The sequence below is a fragment of the Eutrema salsugineum genome, unplaced genomic scaffold (assembly GCF_000478725.1).
Source record: "Eutrema salsugineum unplaced genomic scaffold, Eutsalg1_0 scaffold_5, whole genome shotgun sequence".
NCBI lineage: Eukaryota > Viridiplantae > Streptophyta > Magnoliopsida > Brassicales > Brassicaceae > Eutrema > Eutrema salsugineum.
In genome coordinates this window covers 4,306,143-4,316,474 of record NW_006256612.1, presented here as the reverse complement: position 1 = coordinate 4,316,474, position 10,332 = coordinate 4,306,143, and the positions used below count along the sequence as shown (strand labels likewise).

General features: G+C 33.8%; 2 protein-coding genes across 2 annotated transcripts; one reads left to right on the top strand and one right to left on the bottom strand.

The window, feature by feature from the left end:
- Positions 1–4,123: 4,123 nt before the first annotated feature.
- LOC18992052 (protein no-on-transient A) lies at positions 4,124–6,028 on the bottom strand. The gene is made up of 5 exons (XM_006415404.2): positions 5,901–6,028; positions 5,496–5,582; positions 4,993–5,171; positions 4,731–4,806; positions 4,124–4,446 (listed from the first exon to the last, which is right to left on the bottom strand). Exons 2-5 carry the CDS (start codon positions 5,578–5,580, stop codon positions 4,265–4,267), a joined length of 522 nt encoding a protein of 173 aa, XP_006415467.1. The 5' UTR covers positions 5,581–5,582; positions 5,901–6,028; the 3' UTR covers positions 4,124–4,264.
- Positions 6,029–6,207: 179 nt separating this feature from the next.
- LOC18992051 (DNA-damage-repair/toleration protein DRT111, chloroplastic) lies at positions 6,208–8,497 on the top strand. The gene is made up of 2 exons (XM_006415403.2): positions 6,208–7,150; positions 7,973–8,497. The coding sequence occupies exons 1-2, from the start codon at positions 6,272–6,274 to the stop codon at positions 8,264–8,266; spliced, it is 1,173 nt and encodes a 390-aa protein (XP_006415466.1). The 5' UTR covers positions 6,208–6,271; the 3' UTR covers positions 8,267–8,497.
- The last annotated feature ends 1,835 nt before the right edge of the window (positions 8,498–10,332 follow it).

Here is a 10,332-nt window from a genome sequence, read left to right as displayed (position 1 = left end):
ACTATCCATCTAATAAAAATGTATCCACAAATTGGTCATTATCCATCTCAGAAAATACATAAATAAGTATTAATCCATCTTTGGTGACAAAAAAAAAGTATTAATCCATCTTATAATTATCTGGCTTGCCATTGTATTTTTTTTTTTTTCGACGAGGCAGTGTATTGATTTATTAGTATATCCTAATTAACTTGTAAAAAATATTCTAAAGGTTAAAGATAAAGTGGTTTAACTACACAATATTCCAAAACCTGAGATTATATTAAGAAATGCAAAGGTTTGTACGGATTATGCTGGTAAGTTTTATTCGTTTTAAAGAATATTATGTTTTGAAAAGAGCTTTCCATTTTTGAACCATATGACCCATTTTTTGTCGCTGGACTATGGTTCATTGTTATCAGCAGGTATTAGCTGAATATCACCCATTTTCAGTCTTCTTATGGTTTCAAGGGGAACTCTCTCTTTCATAGACACTGCTTCCACACTACAAACAGGTCCTTCAAATCCTATCCACATTACAAATAGGTCCTTCAAATCCTAAAGAGGCCAGATACCCTTCAATGCAACTTGTGCATATATTTGTATAAAATTAAAAGTTATGGTTAACCAATTTTAGCCAAATTTCCAAGTGTATTAAATACTCACCTTTAGTTTATTGCATAACTCTATAAAACATAAATGACATGACAAACAATGTTGCAAAACACAATCATCTATAAGACAAGCTTGCTTTGTGTCAAAGAACAAGAATTTATGATTCATATGCAGAGCAATATCTAAAAGGCTAGAAGCAAGAAAACAAAAATTGTACACTATTTAATTATAAAATTTTGATTATCCGTCATGTAAAGAGATATCTGGCCCAAGTCCAATGTTATTCAACAAGAAAACATGTCAAAGAAAAACCCATGCGTATAGGATTTCAATCCAAGTTTAGATTCATATAAATATGATGTTTATGTTTCTGAGTATTGTAACATTGGCTGCATGAGCAGCTCCCCTTTATCATTTTCCAGATTAATCTAAGAAATATTGTGATTTTGGTGTTCATTTAATGTTTTTTCCTTTTTTACTTTCTTGCACAATAAAGCTTTATGAGCTATTTTATTTTCTATGTTTGATTTTCTATTAATCTATTCTTGGTTTGAAATTGTTTTCATACTTTTTAAAAACAATATAAATCATTCAAATTTTATAAAAATAGAATCTTTAAAAATTTATAATTTCAAAGACTCTAATCTGTAATCAAATATTTGAACCAAAATTTAGCATTACAAAAAGATGAGAAATTTCTCCCTCCAAAGTATGATATAGTAACAGATTCACCCAGAATTTCTATATCCCTATTTATTGAAAGTTATCAACTTATTTCCCCCTAATTCGATAGTTCGAAACATATTTCACTCCGATAGTAAAGTTCAAGTCTAAAAAAACTCCAAACCGTGATTTATGTTGGTTTACTATTTACCAAAAAAAAATTAACCATCTAATAAAGCACTTAAACCGAATTATAACCCGATTGTAATTAATAAATCGATTTGACCCGATTGAAATTAATAAACCATAATTTGAATCGATTTAGAATTTAACCCGACGATCTAGGATTTAACTCCGAGGCTCTTCACCTCGTCACCTACTCAACTGACTTCTTCCTTCGCTTCCCCGCCGAGAAATCGTTGCTGGTAACGGCAGAGAAGAAGGAAAACAGTGATCATCTGAGGATCGCCATGAATATCACCAGCCGACAAGCATCTTCCTCGACTATCTCCCTCTCCCTTCCGCTTTGACCGTCCTTGTCGCTAAAACTGTGTCGGAGAAGAAGCCGCCTCCTGTTGGGACCCGTCGCGTCGACCAAGGGAAGGAGAAGAAAACTGATTCCACCTAAATTGAAAGTTCCTCTTTGCTCAATTCAATCTCAAATTTTTGGGTTTTGGTTAATTTGTAGTGAGAATCTGATTTGAATCAAGCGGATATGATATTTATAAAGATGTTATCTTTCTTCTGTCTTGTATCTTACATGTTCATGATTCTTGTCCTTTTAGTTACAATATTGAGTCGTAATCGTATGCACACTTTCTTTAATCTCTGATTTTGATTATAGAAGTGAACCAATAAAGCTAAAAGTTTAATAAATCAGTGTGAAATTTCTGTAAAACTGCTCAGAATCTATAATTTGGAAAATAGCAACAAAACCCATCTGTTTCTCTAAACAAATTTCTGCAAATTGATTCTTCTTTCACTCAATTTAATCCCAATTTTTTGGGATTTTTGGTTAATTTTGTGGTGAGATTTTGACCATTAGGAGTGAGAGGATTTGGTACTCTTAAAGATGTTTTGTCTTCTATCTTGTTTTTCTTTTGATTCTTACGTGTTTATGAATGTTTACCTTTTACATTCGTAAATCTATTATATTAAAACAGAAGCATATTTAGTACTTGATTCCAAACACTTTTAATTTTTTTAATTATTTAAAAAATAATTTTAATAATTATTTATATTTAATTTCGAAAATTAGTTATTAATTTAAATATTTTTAGAGTTCCTTAAATATAAGTAATTTATATTTGATTTGATTTGATTAAAAATAATAAATCAGATATTAATTTAGATTTGATTTAAAGATTCTAATTTAAATAATTTTTATACTATTAAACATTTTTATCAAAAATATGTAGAATTTTTGAAAACAAAATAATTCACATAAGAAAATAATGGTTATATTTGAAATATAAAATATTTATAATGATGTAAATGATATGATATTTATGTTGCTTATATAATATATTTACGATTATGATTTATTTATAAATTAATAATAAAATAATAGGTAAAATTCAAATGTATAATTTAAATATTAAAAATATATTTTAAAAAATTCATAGAACTAAAAATATATATAAAAACCGGATTAAAAATATTTTGGTAACTAAAATCACTAATTTTGAATTATACATGTATATCGAAAATATATTTTTTATACAAAATGAAAACATAAAAAATTAAAAATTATTGCATACACTAAAATGTTGTTTGAAAAACCAGTTGTACATTCCCTTCGTTGATTAAATTTTAGAAAACTATAATGCTAAATAATATTGTTAATACATCTCAAACTTTTAACAAATATTTATATTATACGGTAATATGAACGGAAAAGTTAGAATTATGTTTTTATAATAGTTCATTTTGAATTAATATTAGCGGACTGGTTAAAATTATATTTTTATAATCATAATTAATTTTAATACTATAAAAATATATCTAAACACAAAAATCAATATTTTCACTTATTAAAAAATATATTTATAAAAATAATTATATCTAAACTCAAAAACATAAATTATATTATAAAATTCGTTAAACAATAAAAAATATTCTCGTGCAGATGCACGGGGTTAGAATCTAGTGTTTGTTTTAAATCATGGAACTCCGATTCGTATATGGAATCAGATTTTAGGGTTCGTGGACCACAAATTATTGAAGTGGATTTGATATCGAATCGGGTCGATTTAACAGTTTGGTCGGATTTTAAAATCGGTCTGGTATCAAACAAATTGATTTTGTATCAAGTTAACCTTATAAACCATTCAATTTAATCGGTTATTGAGATATATGTTTTCAACTATCAAATTAGGGAGAAATAAGTTTATAACTTTCAATAAATGAGATATATGACGAGGTTGAAACTCTGCGTCGATTTGTTACTATATCAGGGAGAAATACAAGAGTTGGATTTGTTACTATATCAAGGAAAAATACGTTGTTTTCCCCAAAAAAAAATTTATGTTAACTAATTATTGTATGCTCATACTTTTTAATTTTAATAATGAAATAATGAAAACCACAGTTAATCGATATAATTGTTGACAAAAAAAATTAAGACATAATAATAATTGTCCATTGATGTCATCTCTCTTCATATATGTGATTTTTCTTTTATGTCAGATTAGTGTTGTGTTTGCTTTGATTTTAATGACAAGATTATTATAATAACTAAAAAAATTCAAAATTTTGTTCTATAATTTGTAGGCTAATTGTGAAACCCAGCCCAATTAAGGAATTGGTTAATTCATTTTTCTAATGGGTTTCTAATTTCCTAATTAACCCAAGAGAAATCCCTCTTATATAAGTCCATAAACCCAAGAGAAAGGGCCGGCTCTATTCATATCTAACCCGACAAATGAAACATAAATTCCTAGTAGACTCTAGTATCTCTGGTTTGATCTCTGTCCCCTTTTTTTGTGCATCATATGTTTTTGCCTCTTTAGTGGCTGTTTTCATGTTCGCCCTCCAAATCTTTCAAGTATCCCATGAACATAAGAAACCCGAAAAGGAAAAATCCACCTGAAGAGCTCCCTCCACCGCCTCCACCACCACCACCACCACCATCATCCCGAGGCGGGAACCCACTTCCACCGTCATCAAGCTTTGGGGATTTATCCTTTCCTGATTTTCAACCAACAGACTTTATTAAAGTTCAGTTCTGAGTAGAACCAAAAACCATTAGGCTCAGTCATGACCAGTCGGTTTCTGTTAAAGCAACTTTCCCGTCTCAGATTATCAACAAGAATTATTCTACAAAACTGTTTGATTATTAGCTAGATTCAGAAACAGATCATATTGTCGTAAGCCTTTCCTGTTTGTTAGAAACATAATAACAAGTCTACTCAACATGAATATATAATATGAACATCAACAGAGACAACAATGATAAGGATGCAACAATTTACCATGTGTAGGAGCTTGTGTGATTGTTCGTGATTCCCGCTTAACAGTCTGTGTTTGCCCTTGACTGCATTTTGCATTCTGCAGAAGGAAAAAAAAAAAAAAGAATGATGAAATCAGAATTAAGTAAATAGCTAGCTCTTCAGAGACACCAACACAGAGTATAAGCAAAACGGTGTTTGATGACAGGAAAATCATGAAGTCATCTCAAAAAGCTAGGAGTTGAAAACACTTTCCAACATACCAAAGACATGGAACAGAACCTACCAGCGCAGCGTTACATGCAACGACTGATCTTTTGCTCTTAGACCCGAAACCAAACCCTTTCTTAACAAGGTGATGCACGGCTCCTGTTCCAACTGCCTTCAGTGAAGGAAATTTTCTCTGGCTCAACGGTTGGAATTGCATAGAAGCTCTTGTAGGATAATCAAGCCCATGAACTTTTCCTATCACAGAAGATGTGTAGAAGAAGAGCTTCAGTATTCAATAGAAGCAAAAAAATTCAAAGCTTGATCAATCTAACATTCTAACTAATGCTACAACATAAGGCGATAAAGAACAAACTTAAATTCTCAGACATCAATAACAACAACTCTCGTTTCTTCAATTTTTTAACGAGCAATTCCAAACTCAACATCAAAACAGAAGTAACTTGTACAAATGTCACAGGATTTCCAAGCATCTTCCTCAATGTCACTGAATATAAACTTAGTACTAACAAACAATCAAGAGGTGTTAAAATCTACAGCTCAATCCAAAAGTAGCCATACCATTAGCCGGAAAATGATAAGAGCGAGGAGGGAGGTAAACCGATGGTTGTGCACCAATACACAACGAGGGATTCATCACAGGCATATCTGCAAAAACAAGAATGACCAATCAAACCAAAGACTAAACCTTTACCCAATTTTACTTGCGCAATGAAAGGTGAAAACCAGCGAATCAATCTATGCTAGCAAAAAAAAAAAAAAAAAAAAACGAAAAGGAGTGCACATATGAACTCGGATTCTATCAGTTTTGAAATTCGATTGATATGTGCCCGAAAACAAAAGAGAAGAAACTCATGAAGATTTGCATCAATTTTTTTCCAGAAGAATCAGAGAAAACTAAGGGGAAAATCTGGGATTTGGTGGCTCCTGGAAGTTTCTCGATCATTGAGGGAGAAAATCAAATACCTTTAAGAAAACAAAAAGTAGGATCGTGAATCGCACCGGAAGAATTAAGAGTTTTTCTAGGGTTTATGTAAAGCTCTCGCACAGATCAATTAGAGCGTTGCTTCTAATGCAAGAATTATAAATAGCTAGGGAAAAAACACACAGAGAGCGACGGATACAAATTCTCCTTGTAGGTCGGTTTATTCAACAAAATGATACTTATTTGTTATTTTTGGAGTTTTATTTATTTATTTTTTGGGTCTTTTATTTTCGAAAAAAAAATTATAAGCAATATAAAAAATTGGTGATCGGGAAATTAAAACCCTAATTTCAGCAGATCTTTGCAATTGAAAGCAAACCGTGAATCAGGAAGTGAGGGAAGAATTGAAAAAATGCTTGGTGGATTGTACGGAGATCTTCCTCCGCCGACAGATGATGAGAAACCCAGCGGCAACTCCTCCGTCTGGTCAAGCAGTAACAAGATGGCTCCAGCGACGCTTCGCAAACCACCGGCTTTTGCTCCGACGCAAACAATCCTCAGACCTCTAAACAAGCCCAAGCCTATCGCGTCTCAGTACAAGGCTCCTCCTCCTTCTTCTTCTTCTTCTTCTTCTTCTTCATCATCCCAATCGGTGCTTACTCCGGCGAACGATGCGGCGTCTTCGCAGCCAGCATTGGTTGGTGTGACTTCATCGGTGATCGAGGAGTACGATCCAGCGAGACCGAACGATTACGAGGAGTACAGGAGGGAGAAGAAGAGGAAAGCGATGGAAGCTGAGATGAAACGAGAGCTGGAGAAGAGACGACACGAGGAGGATGAAAGAGAGAAGAGGGAAAGGGAAGAGAGGGAGAAGGAGAGGGAAAGAGAGAGAGAGCGAGATCACAACAGCGAGTCTCGGCTGAATATCTCCGGTGAGGAAGCGTGGAAGAGACGCGCGGCCATGAGTGGTGGAAGCGGGAAGAGAAGATCCTCGTCTCCGCCGGGGAGCGTGGACGGATTCAGCATCGGGAAATCGGAGTCGAGTGGGTTAGGAGTTGGGGCAGGTGGGCAGATGACGGCGGCCCAGAGGATGATGGAGAAGATGGGTTGGAAACAAGGACAAGGGCTTGGGAAGTCGGAGCAAGGGATCACGACGCCATTGATGGCTAAGAAGACGGATCGTAGAGCTGGTGTGATTGTGAATGCTAGTGAGATCAAATCTTCGGAGAAGAAGGTCAAGAGTGTGAATATCAGTGGAGAACCAACAAGGGTTTTGCTTCTTAGGAACATGGTAAGCGTTTCAAAAACATCTCTTAACACACTTTGCTACAATGATTTAGAATGGTCTGATAGACTTTGGGTGAGAATGATATGATGTATTCCACCATTTGATGTGATGTTAGTTTAGAAATTACTTACCTTTAGGTATTTGCAACTCGTTAGATCGATAAAACAAACAAATGGAATGTGAGGGCACTTTTTAGAATACTGATGACAAAGATGTATGTATAAACATCGAATTTGAGTGATCGGCTGCCACAGGAAAGCAAGGAGGGTTTGTGATTCTTTGATTGTTTCAAGCTATCTTTGAGATTATGGTTTATTTACAAGAAAATTCTTCATCAGTGGAGCTTGAAGCTCATAGTGTTACTTATGTTAAGGCAAGCCTAGTTAACTGCTGGTTTATCATAGAGTTTAGATTGCCATTTCTTTGGAAACAACATTTCAGATGCAGAAGTTAGAGTATCTTTCCCTTGAAATTGGTTTTTGGGGACAGGACTTGAGCCCGCAGGATTGGATTGCCAAATACTAGGAAGGTCACAAATGAAATTTGAAAGTTGGCATGTGATTGACTGAAGGAAATTTTATTAGTTTTAGAATACTGTAGTGACTGACTAATTTGTGAAACGTTTCTTGACTAGTATGTCATAGAATTATTGGTATTTGAATGCATCTTCACATCGATTGTCGTGAACATTGACATCACACTTAAGATTCTGATTGTTGTTCACCACAACAAGTACCTGTAGCAGATATTTTATCTTTCTTTTCTTATGTATTGGGCTCTGCAATTTACGATTGACCCCATCACCCGTTTCCTCTGTGTCTAAAGGTTGGGCCAGGAGAAGTAGATGATGAGCTAGAAGACGAGGTGGGATCGGAGTGTGGAAAATACGGTACAGTAACTCGTGTACTGATCTTCGAGATCACTGAACCGAACTTCCCTACACACGAAGCAGTCAGAATCTTTGTTCAGTTTTCAAGACCCGAGGAAACAACTAAAGCACTTGTGGACCTCGATGGGAGATTCTTTGGAGGAAGGACGGTGCGTGCAACGTTCTACGATGAAGTGAAATTCAGTAAGAACGAGTTGGCTCCAGTTCCAGGTGAAATCCCTGGCCATTAAGAAGTTGTCAAGGTTGGTGAAGAACAAGAAACTGCGTTCTCTATAAGATTCTTGATAAGAGAAAGAAACCATAGAGATGAGGTTTAATATTATTTGTAAAGTACTTAGAAACTTTTGGGATCTATCTGTTTATTGTTGTTCAATGTAGCCTACGGTCAAGAAATGTTTGCCTTTGTTTTTAATCATGTTTTGAACATAAACTGATTTTGCATTTGAATTGATCAATCAATGAAACGTTTCTTCGATTAGACTGTAAACTGCAGGAACATGAGAACTGAGCGACCCGGCCCGTTCAAGCTAGTAGAAATTGGGCTATGATCTAATCTCATGGTCCATTCAAGCTCGATCCATAAAGCCTGATTGTGTTGGCAGAAGAGTCTAATTTTCGTAGGACCAGCTAATTAGTGATTACTCAGTCTCAGCAAGAAAATAAAATACAAACTTTTACGGGAGAAAAAAAGCATAAAGATGTTCTCTTTTCAAATCAAAAAGAAAAAAAAGTCAATCCAAACTTACATACATTAATCAAAAAGCAAAAAAGAAAAATCATAAACCGGATTGCTCCATCCGTAATGAAAACCATAATCTAAATTTAAATTTTTTTTTTTTGACGTACACGACTGCATGTATGAAAGGAAAACACCCAACAGAGAGGCTTTAAAAATTCCACCAGTTGTACTTAGAAATCCAAAAAATCTCAATTATACTAACTCCACTAGGTTCCTCAATTCCTCTAATTACTCAATTTCTCAGGTTATCAAATGATGTAGTCTCATTTGTTTTCCACCATAATTCCACAAAAGATGTGTTACCATTTAGACCAAAAGATACAAGATGTCGAAAAAAAAAAACCATGGACATCATTGTACGGAATAAATTTGTCCATTTTTGTATCATAGACCGCTTAAAAAGTTAAAACAACAATATCAACCTGCAGCAAACGGACCATCCCATATCATGAAAAATCAAAAGTATTGCTTGTTTTGGTGCTGCACAAAATTCAATGTCCTAAAGCCCTCAATCATCAAACCTACGTTTACATTTTTCAACATCATTTAAACTTTAATTCAAACTTGCGAATTATTTTGGACCTATCAAACAAACCCCTTGTGTCATTTACACACTCTCAGTATCTTGGTATCTCCCCCTTAATGTTATAATAATTACAACAACTACCAGAAAACACACACACACACAAAAGCAAAAGAAACCAAAGGAGCAAGGAAAAAATTTATTCGAAAACCTGAAATCAAATTGAATGGTCAAATAAACTAATAGAAATTAAATGGGTCAAACTGACATTTAGCCAATAAGAGATCACTGCATAACCCATCAGTTCTTGTTACTGCTTACCCAAAAAAAAACGAAACTACTGAAATAGTTCTGCCCTAGTTTGAGAAGTATTAAATTTCTTTCTAACTTATTTCTTCTGGGTTTTGAGTCATGTGAAAAAAATAACGAAAGAGAAGACAAAACACAAAAGACAACACAAAAAAAAGTTTAAAAACTGTAGATCCTATAGGTTTTACTGCTTTATGCATATAATTGCACTTATTGAACTAGCTATCTATGCCTCCCTAATCTTCAATCTACGTAACAATATCATGTCCATGACCGGTTCCATCGTCTTGAACATATATATATATATATATATATCGTTCCGCCGACTTATTAAGTAATTGAAACATGTGAAATTTTGTTTGTCAAAGGGTTTTCATGAAACATGTGATGTGTTGTGTTCAAACGTACTCATTATAATTTTTAACTAAGTTACGTGATATATTATTCATGTGAACTGAAATTTTTTTTTTTTGTCAAATTAAAGTGAAGTATAGATAATTCATAATTGTAGCAGTTCGACCAAAAAAAAGAAAAAGGTAATAGTAGCAAACACGTAAAACAAATAATTAGATGATCTTAGACTTTCCACTCGGGTATATTAAAAAACGCCGCGTAGTTCAAATGTAGAGAAGAAAACCGCTCGAAGCTAATAAGTAATAATACTGACCAGTTACCACATTAACCCATCAACGTACCAACCTAGCATTCAGAGCGAAATTCAATAA